The following is a 23,956-nucleotide window of genomic DNA, read 5'->3' as shown; positions in this document are numbered from 1 at the left end:
CTGGTAGACTATGACCACCATGCAGCTACAGGGGAGACCAGTTTTGGGAAACTACGAGCATGTGAAATTTGTTCATGATAGGTTGAACCTTGTACAATTCTTGGCTAGTATGGCAGGCAAGATACTGTACAGGTTCTGGTCATATGGGAATGTTGGCATTGTGTCATAATTTCCACATAAATCTAAGAGTTACGAAAGTAAAGCTTGACAAGTTTTGAGATGTGCCCCATTGCATCATATCAAAAGTTGATAAAAATTTGATAGTGCAATCTCCATAAAATATAAGATTTTATGTTTTTTTCCTATGGTGCTTCTAATCAGGCCAGCAGGAAGTCCGCAGCCTTGCGTCCAGGTTAGCTGGCTCTTTTGTTAACATGTGATGTCACAGGTCACAGGTGGCAGCAGATATCCCACTCATCACAAATCCATTGTTCACATACTTATAGACCTTTCTTTTTTATCGTCACAGCCAAAACTAAAAACTTATTGGTCATTATCTCAAAAAACACCTGGATTTACCAGGTAGGAGGGCTGCAAACATGTGTCCAAAAAATGGCTATTGTTTTTTTGTTAACATAGTGTGGACTGAGAACAATAGATAATGAGGAACTTGAAGCGCCATGTGGACTTTAACATGTATACACAGTGTTTTTGTTCACAGTGTTTTTGTTCACAGTGTTGATCGAAGAACATGTTGCCTCTTAAGTGCATAGAACAAAGAAATGTCCAGAGAGTGTATACAACACAGATATACTTGTGTTTCAAATTGTTCCAAAAACATAAAGTGAATACCTCAGATGCAATGAAATCAACCATTAGTAAGCGTCAAACTTCAGAAGAACTTTAAAAAAAAGGCACTCCCATTTGCTGAGTTGCTCCCATCTTCACAATAAGTCTCAATGCCCAATACCTAACTCATAACCCTTCATCTATAAACTAACTATTCTGGTTACATAAAAAGCTATATCACTACTTATCCATTAGTGAGCATGCTGAGTACAAAAATACACCTCTACTATACTACTTTACAGTATACTCAAAATATAAATCAAAGTATATTCTTGATCAGAAATACTGTTTTACATTTCAATAGACATATTTTCATTCTTCTTTTTCCTTTCAATTGAGAAAATTACAGGCATATATTACACGATTTTTATTTGTTCAAATTGCTATACATCTGTTTAATATATAGTATATATCGCATCATGATAACATGCTATATCAAAACATTTGTCCGAAAGAAACATGATCAAGTAATTAAATACCTTCAGTTCCCTTTGATTCCTAAACATGGCTGACTTGATAGAAAGAGTTAATAAAAAAAAATTTTGCACGCAAAGTCCCTCTGTACTTTCTATCTGTAATTTAAAGTATAAAAAAAACACAAAATTGATTACAGCGTCATATAAAAACCAAGGAGCACAAGGAAGGCCTTTCTTTTGGTTGGAGTAGGGGGTTACTGTATGAATAGAAGCTGATTTGCAAACTGCTACCTGTCATGTACATTTTTTAAAAATTTAATTTCATGATTATTTTACACATTTTGTTTTACTTGTCATTGATGATTTTTTTGTTTTCTTATAAAGTTCTTCATTTGATTTAAACCTTATTGATTACTTGTACGTTTTAATTGTCAGTGTTTTTTGGAGGGCAGAAAAATGTGCTGTGAGACCTTTGTGTTGCAAGACTTACACAGGCTATTGGTTGTCGAGGTATGACAGTTTTGAAAAGCCCTTCCACTGGTTTATTTATCACATGTACATGTACAGCTTTTTCAATTTTCACCTTTCTATCTCCAACCAGCTACCCTGCTTTAATCCACTTACACCAAGCACATTTTTTAAATTACCACTTGTATTTACAGCTAATCTGGTTTAGTCTTAGTTTACTGGCCTAAATACAAACCAAAACATAGTGGTCGATAACAATTTGTTTATTTAAATTGTCAAATAAAATAAATCTGTTTACTTCCATCTCATTCAAGTTGTTAGTCATGTTAGTTTCTCTCTTCCGTCGTTAAAAACACAAACAAAACTTCTAGTCAAAATAAACAGTTTTTTTTTTGTAACACCAGTGTACCTGTTTCTGTTTGTTGTCCTGTCATTTAGCCTTTGAGAACGACTCTGCTAGGGTCGAAACGTTAGGCCGCTAACTATTTTTTCGTTATGGGATTATGATAAGATCACAGGCCTCACACTACAGTCAATCAAATAACTTCTTACACAAGATCAGGAGTTACAAATCTAAAACAGCGGTCCGCAAACTTTAAGGCTGGCTACCCATTGAAAATTTCAGGCATGATCGCAACCAACCTCCTGCCAAGCGAGGTAGAGTAATACAAACAGATTAATCTTGAAATATGGGTCATTTATAAAAGTAGTTTATATTATTAGAAATAATTATTAGTTAATGATCAAAAGTGTTTTAAAGACACTGGACACAATTGGTAATTGTCAAAGACCAGTCTTCTCACATGGTGTACATGTATGCACAAAATAAACCTGTGACAATTTGAGCTCAATTGGTCGTCCAAGTTGCGAGCTAATAAATGGGGAAAAAACACCCTTGTCACCCTTGTGTGCTTTCAGATGCTTGATTTGGGACCTTAAAATCTAATTCCGAGGTCTCAAAAGCAAATTCAAATATTTTAGTGGAAAATTACTTCTTTCTCAAAAACTACGTTACTACAGAGGGAGCCGTTTCTCACAATGTTTTTTACTATCAACAACTCACCTATGCTCGTTACCAAGTACGTTTTTATGCTACCAATTGTTTTGAGTAATTACCAATAGTGTCCAGTGCCTTTTTAAAGATCAAAAGAGTTTTAACAAATTTAATTTATAGCATCTCTGGCAGAGTTTGACCTGAATATTTTTCACGACCCATAGTTTGCGGACTGTTGATCTAAAACAATTGACCTGAGACTGAAGACAGGTCAAAAGAGTCAGTGTACTAAACTCAACTTATAAAAATTAAGAAAATCTGGTCAATGTATCGTTGACTTTGTTTCTGCCAGCAAAAACAAAGCTCTTGTAAGAAACATATTTGATATACACATGTGTATTTTCCTGTAAAGATTTGTTGCCACAAAGCACACCTACATATCAATATGAAGTCAAATTTTGACCTCTTCCTTGTTACAAAAGGCACACAAAAATACAGGGCACATACTGAACATCATTTTTCCTTTCGTTACTCCCATTGGAAAAAACTTAGGATTCTACCCATTTTTATCTGTGGACATGGAGTATTTGTAACAGGCACTGGAATTTTTACACAAATCTACAGAGCAGTTTACAAACTACCCTGTTGGATGAGATAAACATTCATATCTGTAACAGTGCAAGTTCATGTCCATATAGTAAAGAATTAAAGGAACACATTGCCTTGGATTGGACGAGTTGGTCTATAAAAAGCGTTTGTAACCGTTTTTTAAAATAAAATGCATATGGTCGGTAAGATGTTTTAAAAGTAGAGTACAATGATCCACACAAATTTGCCTCAAAATTGAGTGGTTTTCCTTTTACTGTGCGAACTAACAGGGTCGGCCAGCTATGCGAGTCAAAAATTTGACTCCCATAAATGGCCGACTGTGTTAGTCGACGAGGTAAAAGAAAAACCGGCAATTTCGAGGCATGTTTGTGTGGCAACGTGTTCTTTTAAAATTTGTCTTTGTACAGACGTAATATTTGGTCCTTGGGGGAAAAAGTAGCAACACTTTTGAGTACAAGGGCTGAACTAAATGTCCACAGAGTGAAAGCTCTTATAATAGACTTGTCATGCCTCATTATTAACAGCCTTCTGTAAAACAATATTTTTTCCAGAAGGGCGAACAAATCTGAAAGACTTTTAAGTCTGGTCAATAAAGGCACTAGACATGTTTGGTAACTTTCACAGACCAGTATATTTTCACTAGGTGTATCCCAACATACATAAAATAACAAATCTGTGAAAATTCTGACTCATTTGGTCATAGTTGCAAGAGAATAATGAAAAAAAAAAAACATTGTTGCACAAATTTGTCTGCTTTCAGATGCATAAAAATGGCTTCAGGGCTTAAGTCTCCCACAACTCTATCTCTTCAACAGCTCTCCATTGCTTGTTACCATAAGTAAGTTTTTATGCCAACAATTATTTTGAGTAATTACCATTAGTGGCCAGTGCCTTTAAGTGGGAAGAATATCTGACCTGTTTGTAAAATTTCGCTTGTCAGTGCATCATCATAATTGACATTACAATGTGCTGGAAAGACACTGTGACTATATGAATGACTGAGGGCTTGAATGAACTATTGACCTCTGCTCCACTTAAGTGATTTCCAGCCTCAGATTTGGTAAACTAACAACAGAACAAGTCCAATAATTTCATTGTGTTTATAAGTTCTGGTTTTGAAGCCAAGGACTCTCAGAAAAGTGAACTTAATCACTATACTAGCAAAGAACCCAATGGAGAGCAGACAAAGAATCAAGTTTCAGTTATGGAAGTGGGAGGGAAAACCCTGGAAAGAGTCCAAGGTAAAACACACGCAATCAGGTAGGGACTGAAAACCCAATCCACAGTGGGACTGAACTGGGGTTCCGGGGTGAAAGGCGAGGAAAGCTACCACTTCGCCAACCTGGCAGCCAATGTGGTTTTAACCATACACCGATATGGGATAAAAAAACAACAACAGCACAGGCATTCTACTCAGGTGGGATTCACACCAAAGACCTCTACAAGCTAGAGCCGAGTAACTGAATAGTAGCGGTTTTGTAAAAGTGAAGTTTGGTGATGTTAAGTTTTTGTTATTTTTGTGAAACTCAAGCTTTGATTTACCGGCCGGTGTACAGTTATTTGGCAACCCTCTTCAGTGCTAAGTTTTTTTTTATTTTTTATGCTAAGCAAGCTTTAAAACTATGAGCCTATCTCATAGCTGTACTGTGGTACTATGTGTCTCTGACTTGATCCAACTGGTTGGCACTGGGGGCGGGGACTTTGGCTTCTGTACTCGCTTCGGAAAACCTAGGAACAAAAAAAGGAACAGTTAAAAAATCTTGCTATATTATCTTCAATGGATCAAACTGCCTAGTAATGGTGCTTATTATTACATGTATGTGGTGTGAGCATGTACATAAATCTCCACCCCTAGAAATATACACTCTCTATCCTCGATGCATATATATATTAAAATACTTACTGATGTCGCAGTTGTTGAACATCGTGGGACCATCTTTGTATGTTGGCTCATATTCCCGCAATGTTTTCTCTGCAACAAATAAGAATAAAATTCAGGTACTATTACAATATACAATGGACAGGGCATATAAACAAGACAAAAACAAAAAACCACAATAACGAAACACTGTAAATTTTGTCCCACATGTAAAGTGTTTTGTTACTGTTCAAAAATTCCTAAATTGCTTACTTATGATTTCGTTGAGGTCAGACACCAGAGCGGCTTGTTGTGGACTTGTTGATAAGGTAGATGGAGGAGAAGAGCGGGTACCAGACGATGGGTTACTCGAGCTCCTATTCACCACATCTCCAATCTGGATGAGAATCACAAAAAGACAAACATTCTTAAAGAGGGGCACAAAGGTCAAATTCAGGTTCTGAGTAATTACCCATAGTGTCCAGTGCCTTTAAAGACAGTGGATACTGTTGGTAGTTGTCAAAGACCAGTGTTCTCACTTGGTGTATCTCAATATATGCATAAAATAACAAACCTGTGAAAATTTGAGCTCAATCGGTCGTCGAAGTTGCGAGATAATAATGGAAGAAAAAACGCGAAAAAACTTAAAGAGGGGCACAAAGGTCAAATTCAGTTTTGTGAGTCAGTTTACAATAGATCGAGTCATCATGAAAGTGGGGGAAAGTTACATACAAGCCACCCTTTAAAGGCACTGGACACTATTGGTAAATACTCAACACAATTGTTAGAGTAAAAACCTTACTTGGAACAAACAAGCAATGGAGAGTTTTGAGAGAGAGAGAGGTTATTTCTCACTCTAATATTAAAAGACTTCAGGCATGAAGCCTTTTATTAGGCATCTGAAAGCACACAAATTTATTCCAAATCATTGGCCCAGCTACACCGACCCCTTTTTGACCTAGAAATTTGTTTTGCTAGGGGAAAATTCAAGGGTGTGATGTAAAGTGTGTTCACTGCGGCACATCGCACTGCAGGAACATAAATCAATCCACCACGTACCTGCATAATTAATACATCATACCCGGGGCTATTTCCAATATTGTACAAGGCAGTGGAAATGACAAACGGAAGGCACAATTAAGGTGATGTACCCTGTGGGATACATTACTCATGTTCCCCTAAGCCATGTACATGTGTCTTTGTAGCACATCACATTCTTCGTTCACTCCTTGGGAGGTTGCCCTTATAAATCTGATATGTACTCTGGCGACTAGTGAAACTTGCTACTCCACTAGTCCTGCCTCAAATAGTAGCAACTTCAACACTAGCCACAACGTATTTTTACATCACTTGATGCATTGCAGCATATTGTTTGCGCAATATAGCAAAATTCACACTGATTATAGGATTGTGTCAGTGATGTCTGACTGTGTTTTGTAAGTGAATTATGTTGTCGTTAAATAGTCGTCAGCGGCACAATTGGTTCACCAAACAGGTAGTTGCGACTATTTCTGTAGTAGTGTAGCCGCAGAATTGCCCAAGTAGTTGAAAAACGGTAGTCGCAACCTGCAATCAATAGTCGTGACCACGACACTTAAGTCTCACTATTTGTTCAGACTTAATGTAGTCGTTCTGATGGAAAGGGCAAAGTATTTGCAAAAACCAGGGTGTTACATTTCGTTAAAATGCAATTGTTATAAATAACCCCATAGCACTGAGACAATGGTGTACATGACTGTGTGTGTATTTCACAATTACCTTTACAAAGAAACCTTTTGTTCTACTTTCAATTTTCTCTTTATGCGTTGCCAGTTTGTCTCTCTGGTTCAGTATAAACTGGGAGAGCTTCGGCTTGGATCTGTGCAGGGGAAAAAAATTAATACAAAATTGCAACAAATGAACAAAACTCCTCAGGAAGTACATGTTTCTGGTAAGCTCACAGCAAAGATAAAAGATAATTAATTTCTTTACAAAGTTCCACATCTCCCTTTTGAGAGAGGACAAAATAAATACATAAATAAACAACAGCTTGCTTTTAAGAAAATGCTGGGGAAACAAGGGCTCGGTTTCATGGCACTGCACACTGCGAAATTCTGAGCTTGTAAAGCGCATGATAGTACGAGCTGTAAGCGCAGAATTTAACAGTAAGCAGAGCCGTGAAACTGTGCCATGTTGCATCAGCTTTGTCATCAAGACTATTGCTTAATTAATATTAGTCCTGCTCGTCTCTAATCTGATTTTTAAAGAATCGTCTGCTTCTACAGGGAGAAACCCACAGTCTAAACTAAGCCAACACTACTTTCATATTGTATAACAGTTGTCTAGTAACATTACTGCCTCACAACTAGGGACTACAGATCATTGTACCAACATTATAATCGCATATTTTCAAATCTACCACATTGATAATAGTTATAATAATACTAGTGGCACAAAGGATAAAAAAAGAAGAGGAAAACTTGTTTGCCTCTGCAATTGTACCTTCATTGTCTAATCAATATAAATGAAAGTTTCAATTGAATAAGGAAATGCACAACAAAATCAATACACATGATACAACATATGGGTTGAGCGAGAGTCACTATACAAACACATGACATGCGCATGGGCGGTAGAGAAAAATTGCTTTAAATAAACCAACATTTTGTTTTGTTAAAAAGAAGAAGAAAAAAAGAAGAAGAAAGAGAAAAAGAAGAAGAAGAAGAAGAAGAAGCATCAAGATCAAACAGGCACAACTGTGAGGGTAGATCTGCTATCAGATCTTGGAACAGGGAGGATCCTGAGAAAGACCCATGAGAGTTTAGGCTACTTGACGTAGCCTTAGAAAAAGAACGCGGAGGACACTGAGCTCGGCCGCCCTCTGTGTCGCTGTGGACAAAATAGTAATAACACCGCTTTTGCGAACGGCAAGGAACCTGAGAATAAACTCATGTGATCTAAGGCTAGGGAACAGTAGTCTGACTCGAGGAGTTACAAACACAAAGAAAAATACGCTTTCTCTTTTGCATGCTGTGATACAATGAAAACAAAATAGCAATTTTAAAACGTGAGCAGATAACTGGCAGTTTAATTCCAGTCAGGAACATACCCCCATAACCCCAGGGGAGGGGTAAAAACAATGATATAAATAACATTGAATAATAAACGTTAGTGTTTTCATTGATAAATAACACACTTCAACAACACAACTTCAATCAATCGGCCTCTCTTTCAGCTCATTTAAAGGAACACATTGCCTTGGATCGGACGAGTTGGTCTATAAAAAAGCGTTTGTGACCAATTTTTATAAAATGCAAATGGTTGAAAAGATGTTTTAAAAGTAGCATACAATGATCCACACAAGTTTGCCTCGGAATTGCGTGGTTTTCCTTTTACTGTGCAAACTAACACGGTCGGCCATTTATGGGAGTTAAAAATTTGACTCCCATAAATGGCCGACCGTGTTAGTCGACGGATAAAAGGAAAACCGTGCAATTTCGAGGCCTGTGTGTGTGGATCATTGTATTCTACCTTTACAACATCTTTCTACCCATATGCATTTTATAACAAACGGTTACAAACGCTTTTCAAAGACCAACTGGACCGATCCAAGGCAACGTGTTCCTTTAACATAAAAGTATATTTTGTAATGCATTGTTGAATTGATACAATTTCAATAACAATGGCTTCTGATATAGCACATGAAAGTGATGTTTGAAGCTTTGCATGGTGTGGATGATAGGTAACTATAAAATTGCGGGTACAACCATTTTAAATCTTTTTGGGTGAGTGTCGCCTCCGAGAAGAACCGTCGTTGTCTCAATGTTTGAACAATGGTATACTCTGCTTTCCTTTAGAACAAGAGTCCATACTGTTTGAGCAGAGTATACTGTTCGAAATGTCAAGGCCACAACGGTTATCTAATTATAGTTTCCCTTAAAAATGTGCAAAATGATCAAACACCCACTAATATAACAAAAACCTTCTTGGATCTTCAGGCATGATACTGAACCCTTAGAAAGAAAGTAGGAAAATGTTATTAAGTACAAGTGTTGAACTACATGTACGTACACTGTAACATGCGTTAAAAGAATTTTCAGGCTATTATTTAAATTTTAATTTTCCTGATTTTTCCAAAGGTAAAAGAAATTGGCATTCAGATTACAGTAGGAAGAATATCATGCCTTGATCTTTAGAAGAATCTATTAGTCAGTCAGGTGGTACAACTCTTTTCAAAATTGTGCAAAAAGTGCATAAGGGCTTCTTTATGTGTCTCCACCATGCAAAGCCTCAAATCTTAACTCATTTGCATATGAGAATATACTAATGCATATTCATCATTGAACACACGAATATTCATTAGATGCTCACCTTCCCCCAGATCCAGACTCATGATCATCACCCTCTTCACCTGATACACAAATGAAATAAATCAACAGTTATGTTTTATATATATACAAATAGAGGTTTTCCCCAGAGCATCTGCTGACATGCTCCACGTACATATGTACAGGAAGAGACTGTAAAAACAAAAGATTAATGGTAATGCCTCAAACAAGGTATCACCCTTTTGTATCACCTTTCCAAAAGCTGCTTTTAACCATGAGCACAAAAAGACAAGTTTTAAGATAACTCATATGCAGCACCACCACCACCATACAAGTACTAGCTTGAATGCCTTATGGCTACAACTAATTGTTTACTAAATTTGGCTTTAAGTTTTGTAAAAACAACTATTAATTACTTTCAGCCATAGAGTAGAGAAACTAGCTGCGGCCCTCATCTTGGGAAGAAGAATTTAAAAAAAAAGCTCCCGGAAAATAACTTTCATCACATTCCATACCCAACTCGAGCTTTGGCCCTGTTGCACATGGGACTCAGAAATGCTATATTGGACATGTTGGATGACTAAAGCTCGGTGCACATTTTGACGTCACAAATTCGCATCGATAAATTCGCATCGATAAATTCGCAACAGTTGAACTGTATTCAACTCCTGCGGAACATTCGCTGCGAAACATCCGCTGTCAAAATTTGTATCGCATTTGCATTCACAGGAAGTATGAAGCAGGTGTCATACTAGAATACACACACATTTATTTCTTTGCCCAGCAACCTAGCATTGACCTACCATATCAAAATGGCGACACGTATCATAAGTAGTTTTTTTTAACGCTTGTTTTACCCTTATCACCATGATGATGTGTTTTGAAATCAATATGGCGACACGTATCATAAGTAGTTTTTTTTTACGCTTGTTTTACCCTTATCACCATGATGATGTGTTTTGAAATGATTTCAATGACTGGATAACTACCATCGTGGTACTCAAACGATGCCGATGTTTTCACAGGCACTTCGGGAGGCTTCTCATCATCGGTGCAGTCAAACTCGCTGTCGGTAAACGACGCCCATGAGGAACCGCTCACGATGGACTCCCTGGGCTGACCGGGCGATGTCGGTTGTGTCCCTGTTTTAAAGATGGGATCATGTCGCATTTATGATAAGCACATGAAGCAGAATAAGCAAAAAACATTCACACCAGGGGTACGTGCATTCCACTCGCACAAACGTATAGCAAATGTTTGCCAAAACAACTTTGCAATTGGAACGATTGGTTGCGCACTTTGACATATCAATATGGCGACACGTATCATAAGTAGTTTTTTTGTACGCTTGTTTTTGCTGTATTGTAGTTATATTTTAGTTATCTTGTGTTCAACATGACATCTACGATAGTTGTTATTTCAACTTCACCGATTGTGTAGTCAACCACCCAAACCACACTTTAACTATGTTCATGGCAAGAAAATAATATCGCCTGCGTATCATGTTGTTGTCCGCCATTTTTTTAAAAACCACCCACCAACACCTCAGAAGTACAGTCGCGCACACAACTCGTTCCTTTCAAAATTGTTGGCAAACCAAGTGAATCGCACCCCTAATAGACTACATGTATGAAGCAGGGCATGATCTACGATACATATTTATAGCTACTGTTCAGCAACACAGAAGTTGGCATTAAAAGCACAGACACCATTTTGCATGATGAAGACACAGTTAAGGATGCGTTTTTTTACAATGGACTAAAAGATGATGCTCAGGCATACATGTATGGAACTGGTTGCCTGTGAATTGTCCTTTGTGACATGGCCTTTATAATGTAGATGAAATGAAGCATTGACTATTAAAATGTAAAGAAAGCAGACAACAGTTTCAGAAGTTTTGGCAGTGTTTGAATCCTTACCTTGCGAATCGTAGCTGATGTTTTTATCAAACACAGGCGATTCTTCTTGTTCGACTGACCTTTGGCCAGCAAGGCCACCCACCTCAATGACCTCATATGCTGATACCGCCGAAGACCTACTAGGATCACTTCTATCAATGGAGAACTTCTTCACATTCTCCCTGCCCTTGCCAGGCGTTATGGGTATCTGCACACCGCATGCATACGAATAGTCTGATCCCTGCGAGCTACCTGGAGATTTAGGCAACTCCTTAGGATTACCCTCCTCCGTAGGATCAGCGTAGGCTGAGGCATAGGTCTGGGCTAACCCAGTTCTGAGTTGGGGTCTCGACTGAGCCTCTTTGAGTTTTTCGATGACGCTTTTTGGTTGAGTTGCATAGCTGTATTCCGAGTTGCCGTTGTCAGGCACTGATTTTTTAGGTCTGTATCCTTCCATTGTTTTCCTCCGCTGCATCTGGCTCGGGTTCGAGTCCTGCTTGCCGGCGTTCTTCGACTCCACCTTGTCCTTGTGAGATTGAAGCTTCACCATGGAAACCGGCTGGACCTGACACGGGAAGCTCTTACCTAAATCACCCACTTCCTCATAAGTCTGCGACTTAGTGGTTTTGTTCGTTGGTGTTGGTTTAATGACTGCGACGGGTGGTTTAGGAGGGGCAGAGGTGGGTCTGGTTCCACCCTTGGAGTCCCTCCCATCTTTACCCTTCTTAGGATCTTTGTCCTTTCCAGAATCACTTTCTGGTTTGGTGAGCAGAGTTGCCTGGATTAGATTTTTGGCCTGCTGAAACTGAGCAGTCCCTAAGTGTGGTACTTTCCCCTGCTCCTCCGTGTTACCGTTGACCGGCTCGCTAGTTGGTCGCCTCCTCAATCCAGAGACCCTACCCGGTTGGTTATCCGTCTCCTTCTTCTTTCCGATGGCTGGTTTTGTAGGAATATTAGGACGTGCTACGGGAAGCACCTTGACTGGTTTTTCGCTCATTTGAGGTTTTTCACTGAGCATGGGCTTCGATGATCGCAAAGGCTTCTGAGGGTCGCCTTGATCATCAATAGATTTGGAGATTTGGACAGTTCTGCCAGCCAGTTTGAAAGGCGACGATGGTTTGACCTGATCTGCTGACTTGGGTGGGGCAGAGCGAGCTTGAGGCACTGGTGGAATTTCAAAATCCTTGAAAGCGGCGAGAGTGGTCTTGTAGCCACTCTCGAATCTCTCCTGAGCTAGGGGGCTCTGTTTTGGCGTCAGGGGGCTCGAGACATCAGCTGCTTTCTCCTCTAAGGTTACTTTGTCTTGGACATTTGCATAAATGGTTTCGTTACTGTCTGCATCACGTTGTTGCTTGGTGGGCAACGAGGGAGGCTTCAGGACCTTTGCCGCCGGTGGGCTTGACCTTCCATCGACGGGCAAACCTAGAAATGTAAATGAAGCTCAAATGAAAATTTGGTTATACAAACTAGCAGGCAGTGATCTCAAACATACAGCTTTCTAATTGCAAAAAGAGGAATGGCTGATCACACTGAACTTTTGTACTGTGTTTTTCAGTTTTCTACAGCATTTTTGAAAAGAAAGAGAGAAAATCAACTGATCAGCTGATAAGTAGCATGCATGTGTTCTTTCATGAAATTACACAAAACATACATACATTCCAGGGATAATGATGTGACCCATTGTACTCTACTTTAAAAATATTTGTCCAACTATATTCATTACAAACAAGAAAGAATTATTGCCAACACTGCCCTATCCGAAGGCATCACGCCTCTTAAATTTTGCCCGATTCTTGCACATTTTATTGAACCAATTCCAGTGGGTTATGAGCGAGCAAGACTTGCTGGGGAAAGATCGATCAGCCTCGGGAACGAGGTTGGTGATCACGTGATCATACCCACAGAATTCTCTACAAGTTTTTTCTGATCGGAAACTTTGGAGAAAAAAAAAAACAAGAGCCAAACATTTTGAGTCTTCATAACACTGACCCTTTAAGCAAACTCTCAGCCTAGAGAGACCACCTAAAGATAGTAATGCTGAAGATGATTATGTATTTCATTTTGTTTCATTTCATTTCATTTTTTTTTTGTGCCAGCAAACATAAAATATCACATTTAAAAATGGCAAATCAAAAGATCTACACAAACAGGCAAGAAAATTACATATATGTTAAAACACTAGCAAGTACTGATTAACCCGGCCCGGCAGATACAGGAAAATGCAGAAACAACCTCCAGTGATACACAAAAGCGCAAGAATCAAAACAACAGACGAGAAACCTGGCAGGGAAAGCCAACAGTGACACAAAGTCCTTTTCAAAGTGGCTGACCTTTTGGTTCTATACAACAACAAGGCCAATCACACCCTCCCTAGGAGGGACACACATTACCAACCATCCAGCCAAGCCAGGCAACTCAGGAAAATAGACATAGTGGATGTGACAGACTGTTGTAAAAAAAAATTGATCTGTGAGAGCAAAGCGTGAAAGCTTGCGAGAGGATGAGGCCTACTTACATACATTTATGCTTTGTAATCTTGAGGCATTCTTTATGGTTTTATCTTCATGTCTTTGTTGATTTGATCTTAGTTTAAAAAAACCCAATAATAATAGAAATTTCATATAATTTTTTTTTTTTTTTTTTTATTTTTTTTGGGGGGGTCTGCTTTATTTATATATTATTATTATTTGTTTGTTTTATTTATCCAAAAAAAAAAACGAAAAAAAAAAAAGATAACTGGATAAAATTGAAGAAATCACATCCTGCAACAATACCTTTTCCTGCTATCGAGTGGTTTACATAGTTATGGCCCGAGTCGTCTTTGTCTTTCATGTCTTTGTGTCTTCGTTGCTTGGGACTTAACTGCAAAACAAAAGGTTGACATATCTCCACTTAAAGACACTAGACACTAATGGTAATTGTCAAAGACCTGTCTACCCACTTGGTGTATCTCAACATATGCACAAAATAACAAACCTGTGAAATTTGAACTCAATTGTGGTTGTCAAAGTTGCGAGATAATAACGCTCTTGTCACACGAAGTTGTGTGCTTTCAGATGCTTGATTTTGGGACCTCAAAATCTAACTCTGAGGTCTCAGAAATCAAATTCCTGGAAAATTACCTCTTTCTCAAAACTATGTTACTTCAGACCTAGCCGTTTCTCACAATGTTGTATACTATCAACAGCTCTCCATTGCTTGTTGCCCAGAAAGTTTTTATGCAAACAGTTTTTTAGAGTAATTACCAATAGTGTCCACTGCCTTTAAAGGAACGCTTCATAATTAAGGTGGGGGGGGGGACAACTAAAAATTGAATCCAAACAAATACTATTCATCAAAGGTGAATTTACTAGTGTTTTTTCCTCATTGTTCTCTAGCAAACTCGATGACTAATTGAGCACAAATTTTCACAGGTTTGTAATTTTATGCATATGTTGGGATAGTGAGAAATAATGGTCTTTGAGCACTTTGGATGAACGAAAAATGCATGCTGAGTGATGAAGTGTGCAATAGTACTTTTATTTGCTAACGCGTGAAGGACAATCCTCCAATCAAATGGCAAGGATCAGCATGGGTGTTAGATAATAAACATTAATAAATACAATGTACCTAAGACAGTTTATCCATTCTGATTGGTCGAGAGGGCATCACGAGGGGGTTGTTTGAACGGATGATATAACACAAAGTGTTGAAAGATGGGCGTGACACGCAAGCTTGCACCTGTGCTTAAAAGACAGTTTCTTCATTCCTATTGGTCGAGAGCAACGGCTGAAACAATTGGGCAACATCACGCGATACGCCCGACGCACACAGCATCTCCTTATAAGGAGTTGTTTACCCGAGGGCCTTACCATTTCCTAGATGGAGGGGTGTTGTGTTGAAAGAAATCATTTAACAACTAAAACTTTTGAACGGGAAACAAAGTGTGTTGAATCCATTTTCAACTAGTGGTTTAAACCCGCAGTCCCTGGTTCTTGATAATTTACCTTGACTTTGTCTCGGTAAAATGATCTAAGGCCTGGTCTTATGTTACTAAAACAAACTCTTACTTTAAACGGTTGAGGTTTGATCTCTGGACTTAGGTTATTAGCTGCTCCTGGTGGCAGACGTGGACCCTGGGGAGAACAATAAAAATGTTAAGAATAAAACACAGCTTTTAGCGCTTCACACCAAATAGTACCAAAACGCTTGACAAGAAAAATCAATATAAAATACAAAGAATACAAGTCTAACAAATTGTAAGCATAAACATAAAAACATTGACACAATGTTTAAAAAAACAAAATTACAACTTAGATGGGTCAGAGACATCATACAGAAAGCTATTGATGAGTACCCAACAGCGCAATTAGCGCCAATGACAGGGTGGGAAAACACCAATGGGGGAAACACATGCAATCAGTTAGGGACTGAAAAACCTGTAAATTTGAGGCTGTAAATTTCAGATAACAATGTAACAATCATGCTCTTTCTATAGACTAAGCTTGGGCGATATCGATTTATTTTATTCACGATATATCGCCGACAATATATCGCGATATTCGATATAATCGCGATTAATGAAATTTGACATCATCAGTCTTAAAACTCCAAGTGAAAGTTGTAGAAGAGACAGTCCTAGCATAAGAGAGGTGTTCTAATGACCTATTCTTTTGGTTTTACTCCAAACCTATGGGGTGCAAGATGTCTCAGCTAGCAAATACATCGCGATATTTAATCAATATATCGATCGCAATTATTGTGATATATCGCGATTTATCGATATTTCGATTAAAACCAAATCCATCCGATATCGAAATTGTGTCCAAATTAATATTGCGATATTCGATAATATCATGATATCGCCCAAGCTTACTACAGACCCCTTGAAAATTACCTAGAAGACCCAAACAGCGCCTTTACTGAGGTAAATGAAGACCTATCATTGGCTGAGAGTTGTGTCCAGTGCATTGCGCGTAAAGTGTCCATTGTTTGAACTTATTAATGGTGGCCAATACGAGGGGTTTATATAGTGTTGTTGTTGTTACCTCTGCTTGCAGTTTGACGTTCTCATAAAGATGTCCGAAGTCCTTTGGATTTGGTGGAAGTCCAAGTTCTTTTCTGAAAAGCCAAGCCACTGCCCTGTGAACTAACTCATACTGATCCTGCAATAAAGATTGAAAATAGTTTTGTGAACAGTCGCCCATCATGTGACTATAAAAGTCTACTTAAGTTTTTTGGGGTGTACATGTACAAGTATGGAAAGAGGAACAGGAACGTTAGCAGAGAAAATTACAAGTTCTTTCATTGACCTGATTCAAATCTTGAGGCAGAAGGAATGCAAGACACGTGTAAGGAGGGTATAAAATGAGTTGGTAAGATGAGTTGGTAAGAAACCGGAGTACATGTACCACAATGTATTTTGCTTAAGGTCTGTGCTAAAACTCGCACTATTGCCGTGTGGAACTCAAACAATAAGAAAATGATGAATTAAATTAGACTTTTAACTTTAGTTTGGCATGACCGTGTAGCCCAGCAAGCTCTGCCATGCTTCAGAGGGAATTGTTTGTTGTATGCACTTTATAATCAGTTAGCTTTCAGATTAAAGTTGAACAGCGTATCCTCATACCGATGTTTTCTAAAAGCCAGTAGCATACATGTAGGAAACAAAGCTCACCAGGCCACAGTTGTTAGGTTAACTCTTTTTTATTTCCTGGCAAGTGTTGCTGGCTTTTTGGGATGTTCTAGTGTCATTTTCCTTACTGCCTTGCTCTGTATTGTTTGATTGTGTTGTTGTTTGAATGCCCAATAAAAAAAATAATGATAATAATAATATATCATTACCTTGAACATTACCATGCTTGACTGTGGCGAGAGCCACATCCAGGCAAAGCCAAGTATCACTCAACCAACAATGATAAGACAACAGTATCAATGGGAAACTTTAGACTATCTGCCAATCACCAAGAGAGGGCGCTCTTCACCAGGTAATGTCAACAACTTAGGAATAGTAGAAGCATGAGTGACGGTCACTGACAGCAAATACCTTGTGTTTTGCGTGTTTTTGATTTTGTATTTTAGATTTAGCCAAACTGTATTTTTCATAACACATTGCCAGCATTAACCAAACTGTTCTGGAACAGGAAGTTCTGGACACGAGTTGCCCAAGGATATTAACCGGTGTGCATGAGTTTTGGGGAGTGTTTCATCTAGGGTAATTAGCAAAAATTCCAAAATGCTGACCTACCAAAACTTGGGAAGTAATCTGAAATTTAGTTGTATGACAATGTATCTGATTTAATTTTCCAGAGGCTGAGAGGCTTCTAAATATTTTTTGAGTATTTTTGAACTTTTAGCATTTACCATTGTTTGCTATAGGAGTTGTGCACCCTTACCTGGTAGGTCTGCTACCCTTTAGTGGCAGAGCTTTCAAAAAGTCTCCCATTGAATAAAAAAAGGAAGGCAAAGAGATGTCATGATTCTAAAACGACAGATTAAATCTTACCCTGGTTTGGACGATAGCAGGTCTCTGCCTCCTCATCTCCTTAATGATGTCATACAGACAAAAGTCAGCACCAATTTTCTGATAGGAAGAATCAAATTTAAGAAACACTTATAAAATGTCCGATAGAAGTAAAGAAAGACTCCTCTTTTTAGAAGATGTATACAACTAAACAAACCAGTTGGGCTCAATTTCATCGTGCTGCTTCAGCATATTGCTTGAACTTGTTCTGCTAATCAACAATCAGTGGTAAACCAGTCACAGATACATGTAGCATACGTGACATGGTATTATGGCTGGTAAACTAATCTGGTAATAAACATTTTGAAATGCTTAGCTACGTCTTGTGCACAAACTCTTTCTTTCTCTGCACCATTCAGAATTGGAATATTCTACAGAATGATCCAGCTGTGTACTCATCCCTCGACACATTTAAGGCAGCTACATGTATGAGGGATAACCAGCTGATGTAGCTCCACTCATCATGATTTTATTCTTCTTTTAAAGGCAGTGGACACTATTGGTAATGAAAGATTAGCCTCCACAGTTGATGTATCTCAACATATGCATAAAATAACAAACCTGTGAAAGTTCAAGCGGTCATCAAAGTTGCGAGATATTAATGAAAGAAAAAAACACCCTTGTCACACGACAGTTGTGTGTGTTTAGACGGTTGATTTCGAGACCTCAAGTTCTAAATCTGAGGTCTCAAAGTCAAATTCGTGGAAAATCACTTCTTTCTCGAAAACAGAGGGAACTGTTTCTCACAATGTTTTATACCATCAACCTCTCCCCATTACTCGTCACCAAGAAAGGTTTTGTGCTCATAATTATTTTGAGTAATTACCAATAGTGTCCACTTCCTTTAAACTGCACTGTAAACTTATGCACTTGTTTTTATGTCTCGTCATTTGTGAGCCAACGCATGAGCGCCAACGCAGTACGCTTTTGCCAATGTGATAGAGCAACGGCTCTTTAAACAGAGTTTAAGCCTAATTCGTACTTGCAAAGCAAAATTTGAATGCAAAGCAAATTTTGGCACTGTAAAATCGCAATGAAAATTTTAGGAAGAGTTAAGACTTGCTGAACTCTTGCATTCGCAGCGAAAACAGAGCTGTTACATCAAATTTACTTCGCACGAAGCACTCGCAGGAAGAACGAATCGGCTTAAAGGGCTTAAGACAGACTTTTTCCGATCTAAAACGCACTAATAATTAATATTCCAGACTAAAACAGAACATGCCATGTTAACTTTCTTAAAACCTGAGCTGATGCTTGCCTCTAAAATCTCCAGGCTTGCAAGTTGCCCTCAATGACTTGAGACTTGGCACTTGACCCAAGGGATATGAGGCTTAATCTAGACTTGGCTCAACAGTCTTAAAGACAGCCTTGGTCTGATTAAGCCCAAGCGACTAAACCCCGGTTAAATAAGGGGCCAAGAAGACAATCATGCAGTGTGCAATTTGTCTACCAAAGTTGATTTGTCTTTTCAAGGAACATTTGGCATAGACCTAGTTTAGTCATCAATGTTATATATGAAGGACTATTAGGTCCATTTAAAGTTACTCTTTATCACTGCATACTACAAGTCCTTTGGCTAGAAAGTTGGGATATCATATTATCTGAGGCTTACCCCTGCTTTAATCTGTGCTCTAACAAAGTCAATGCAGATCATTGTACCTGTCCGCCCACAACCAGCACTGAAAGAAGAATAAATAACACATAAGAATTGTGAACATGGATGAACTCGTGAGCTTTGATTCTTTGAGTCATAGTTGATTACTAATACTAGATCAATTTTAAAGACGACAGTGGCCATGAGCAGCTTTTACCGATGCAAGATTTAACGGCCTTAGACTATCAAGTTCTTACAAGTTAAGATCAAGTCCTGAACTGTAATTTTTCCATGAAATGACAACATGTACAATTTAAAAATCAATAAAGACATTTCTATTTCTTACCTAGTTTTTTCAAGCATTGCAAACAAATTATTGACGTGTAACAAAATAAAAAAAAATACAAATAGAAAGCCTAAAGTACCACAAATTATCGCATTTTACATATTTATTCACTATGCTGAAAGTACATGTAATTTTTGTACTTGTAATAAACATAATTTGAATAACTTTGATATTTATCTCCAAGTACAAAGATTTATGACCAAATCAAGTGACAAGCCAAAGTCATGTCCAAGCTGTAAAAAATAAATATAATTATAACCAACAGTGACAGTTTTAGGAAGACAGCTGCAAATAAAAACATCCCAACAAGTTTCGATATTTAATTGATAGCGCTGCTCTTAACTGCGCATCATCACTTCAAGAAAAGGGGTCAGAACAGCCAGCCAGTACCCCCCCTCCCTTCAATTCCCTATGTCTCACTCTTACGTCTTCCCCCCCACATGGGAAGCTCAGTATTTGGACTATCAGCTTGCACACTCACCGGGAAATAAATAAAACAAGTTTCCCCAACTCAGGAAATCAGACACCCTCGGGGGGAAACAGGTTGCCATGGCAAGCCAAACGGCCAATTTGGATACGTGGGGGCTCAGAGGTTTCACATGCTTAAGAATATTACACACATGTTGTGTGGACTTGACTCTGTAATAACTGTGCTCATACGTTTACATGTATTACAAAGATGAACAGGGTGGATTTCACAAAGAGTAAAGACTAGTCTTAACTCAATCAGGACAAGTATTGTTCGTCCAAGTTAAGACAATCCTTAAAGGAACATTAGCCTACAAAATTGTTTTCTGTTATCAAAACAGTTGCTGGCAGTGACATCCACCATATACATATACTGACAAACCTGTAGAAGTTTGAGATCAATCGGCCATCTGGGTCTCAAGACTTATGAACAACCGATAACAAATTTTGCATGACATCGATTAAAAATAAGTGATATATGGGGGAGCTAGTTCATCAAAAAACTACAATGAATTATTGTCAGGATCCCGACATTATCTCATATCCACCAGCCTTGAGTACATCCCAACAAGGATGACTCAAATGCTGAATCAAACTACAGTAATAACATCGAGATATTTGATACGTAACAGAAAACATATTAGTTTACATGTTACATGTATTCTGTGCATTTTCCATGGCATGCAAATGTTTTGCGATTTTTTGTAGTTTTCAAACAGCATTGTAAGTCAAATTTTGTCAGCTCAAAGACAAAGTTCTGAACCAAAAAAATGACTTTCTTTGAAAATCAACCAATGCAATCATTTGGCTAAAAATATCTTATTTAATACAAATGATACATGACACAAATATGTCATAAAATGTTTACTTCCAAAGACTGTTTATTTAGGCTTCGCTTCATTACAATCAAAGCTAGTATCGTTAAATATTTCTTTTGGTGATACTAAAAATTCCAATAAATTTTTATGACAAGTAATAAACTTTTCAGATCACTGATCATTTTGCCTAAATAGTTGTTTAGTTGTTTGGTCATGGTGATAGCCTTGCAAAATGGAAAACTGGTATGAATGAAGATGTCCAATAGCCAATGTTGATATTGGTTTTCTTTAAGATTTCCTATGTTACTGGTTTCCTCAAAACCTATTCTCTAAGGTGAAAGACGTGCAATGTAACCAAACCGAGGCTGTAAGGAGAAATGGTCTTGTTTCTTTTTGTACAATGAATACCAGCATCCATTACTATTATTGGATACAGGGAATTAGACCAAGACGATGGCATTATCATAAAGGTGTATAGACCTTTCTTGTGACATGTCACAGCCCAAGTTTTTGCCATGGAAACCTATGGAAAACCATCAATGCAAAGCAAAAACAGATACAAATGTCTGTAACTACAATGTACATGTATGTCACACAAAATATTCAAACATAGTGTTGAATTTATTGGACACAAAACAATTGGAGGTATTTTATTTAATTGAAAGTTTGCAGAAAATTATAAATATGTTGAAAATACTTGTTAAACGATTAAGTGTTTTTCTAAATCGGCGCACTTTGTTTACCAACAAAGGAAAGGTCCATTGTTGTGAATGTGGCTTACCTGCAATGCATGACCACCGGGTGGTCTTCATTGGGCAAATACTCCCTGAATAGTTTAATCATATCCATGATGGGCTGCACAGTCTTAGGTACACCGTGATCCGGCCACGCCGTGTAGTGGAACTGGTTTATAACTCTTTCCTCCTGTGTAATCATTTCAGAAGAAAATGAAAACAGTTAAACCAAGTTTGATAAAGAATTAAGTTTCTTCCTGCTTCTTATAATATAAAATTTGATATCTTAGCCCGGTTCGTACCAGAGCTACCAACTTTTGAAACTTGCAATCATGGAAATTTTGTACACTTTTGAGGGAGATATTAAGAACTGCATGAAAGGCAGTGGATACTATTGGTAATTACTCAAAATAATTACATGTATGAGCATAAAACCTTACTTGGTAACGAGTAATGGGGAGAGGTTGATGGTATAAAACATTGTGAGAAGCGGCTCCCTCTGAAGTGACGTATTTTTCAAGAAAGAAGTGATTTTCCACGAATTTGATTTCGAGACCTCAAGTTTAGAATTTGAGGTCTCGAAATCAAGCATCTGTAAGCACACAACTTCGTGTGACCATGGTGCGACAATGGTGCTTTTCTTTCAATAATATCTCGCAACTTCGACAACCGATTGAGCTCAAATTTTCACAGGTTTGTTATTTTATGCATATGTTGAGATACACCAAGTGAGAAGACTTTTCTTTGACAATTACCAATAGTGTCCAGTGTCTTTAACAAGTTAGTTTTATTATGTACATCAATTGCATGCTTCAAAAACACCAAAGGTATACTTTTGTATTTAATGGGGTTGAATCAGTGGTGGAAAGACATTGACTGCAAGTTTATTATCTACATGTATACATCATTCTGTGGGGGTTGTGGCCTGTTCCTATGGCAGGAAACCCCGCCAAAACAAACAAACCTACACAGACTTTCCTCTGTCTTGAGGTTTTATCCTTTCAAAAATCCTGCTTAACAGAGACTAGTAAGCAGCAAAACAATTTACATTGTTGCAACAGGTGCCCTACTTACGTCTTGCTAAGCAAAGAATTTAGCTAAGTAGTATTTTCTGCTCAACAGCTTTTTGAAATTGGGCACTGCTCAAAAAGTGTAATGTACAGAGGTACATCTAAAACTGAACTCTGCCCCATCCTGCCATTCAACACAATGGATTCCTGTGATCATTTACTAGTTGGATGTACACCTGACTTGTAGACAGTCAATGTCTGAGTCATTGTGTTCTTTAATCGCCATCAGACAGAAAATCCCGAACCTTTTTTCTTCACTTTGTTTCCTCTCCCTAAAATCCCAGCATGAACGAGATCATTTCCAGTTTTGAAAAGAAAACATCTAAAGTGCAAATAACGCATTCTCATGAGTTATTATTGAACACAAAATAAGAGATTCTTAAAAGCACTGGACTTGTTTGGTAGTTGACAAAGACCGGTATTCTCACTTGGTGTATCCAACATATGACAAACCTGTGAAAATTTTGGCTCAATTGGGTCATCAAAGTTGCAAGAAACTAACGAAAAAAAAAAACAAAAAAACTTATACACAAATGTGTGTGCTTTCAGATGAGGCTGAAGTCTTTCTCAGATTAAAATATTTCAGTGAAAAATTACCTTTTTCACAAAAACTCACTACTTCAGAGGGAGTCGTTTCTCCCAATGTTTTTCCTATCAACAGCTCTCCGTTGCCTGTTACCAAGTAAGTTTTTATGCTTATACATATTTTGAGTAATTACCAAGCGTGTCCAGTGCCTTTTAGTTCTGATGTTCCTAGCATATATTTCTTTTAAATACAGTTTAAAAACATACCACTTGATTGTTGACTTTGAGCGTCCGAATTAGAAAGTCTGGCGTCACGCCTAACTGTCTAATCTGTCAGAGTAAAAGAAAAAGAAGTTCATTTTTATTAGAGATGACTTCTCCAACCGTGCAGCTGCAGGGAGTCTCATCTAATTTAAACAGAAGCCAGCTTTATTGTGCCTTCCATCTCCTTCCGATGCACTCAGACACTGGGGCCATAGTAAGGGTGTGATACAGAGCTGGCAATGTTTACATCTATCTTGCAATTGGGGAGATTTTGCAAACAATCAGGGCGATACTTA

General features: G+C 38.1%; 1 protein-coding gene across 2 annotated transcripts in view; it reads right to left on the bottom strand.

The window, feature by feature from the left end:
* Nucleotides 1-673: 673 nt before the first annotated feature.
* LOC139953139 (uncharacterized) overlaps nt 674-23,956 on the bottom strand; it is a 47,092-nt gene continuing 23,809 nt past the window's right edge. Inside the window, exons 6-19 of one of the 2 annotated variants that reach the window (XM_071952562.1) lie at nt 23,664-23,726; nt 21,849-21,991; nt 19,454-19,520; nt 17,824-17,901; nt 16,367-16,483; nt 15,389-15,454; nt 14,114-14,201; nt 11,361-12,761; nt 10,431-10,583; nt 9,485-9,524; nt 6,893-6,992; nt 5,408-5,531; nt 5,180-5,248; nt 674-5,004 (exon numbers count right to left, since the gene is read on the bottom strand). In XM_071952562.1, the coding sequence (XP_071808663.1) occupies nt 4,910-5,004; nt 5,180-5,248; nt 5,408-5,531; nt 6,893-6,992; nt 9,485-9,524; nt 10,431-10,583; nt 11,361-12,761; nt 14,114-14,201; nt 15,389-15,454; nt 16,367-16,483; nt 17,824-17,901; nt 19,454-19,520; nt 21,849-21,991; nt 23,664-23,726 (2,604 nt within the window). In that variant the 3' untranslated portion in view covers nt 674-4,909. The remainder of the gene's footprint in view (nt 5,005-5,179; nt 5,249-5,407; nt 5,532-6,892; nt 6,993-9,484; nt 9,525-10,430; nt 10,584-11,360; nt 12,762-14,113; nt 14,202-15,388; nt 15,455-16,366; nt 16,484-17,823; nt 17,902-19,453; nt 19,521-21,848; nt 21,992-23,663; nt 23,727-23,956) is intronic. The other variant, XM_071952570.1, reaches the window with a different exon arrangement.

The sequence above is a fragment of the Asterias amurensis genome, chromosome 2 (assembly GCF_032118995.1).
Source record: "Asterias amurensis chromosome 2, ASM3211899v1".
NCBI lineage: Eukaryota > Metazoa > Echinodermata > Asteroidea > Forcipulatida > Asteriidae > Asterias > Asterias amurensis.
Note: the sequence above shows the minus strand (reverse complement) of the source record. Positions and strands in the feature narration are given on the sequence as shown.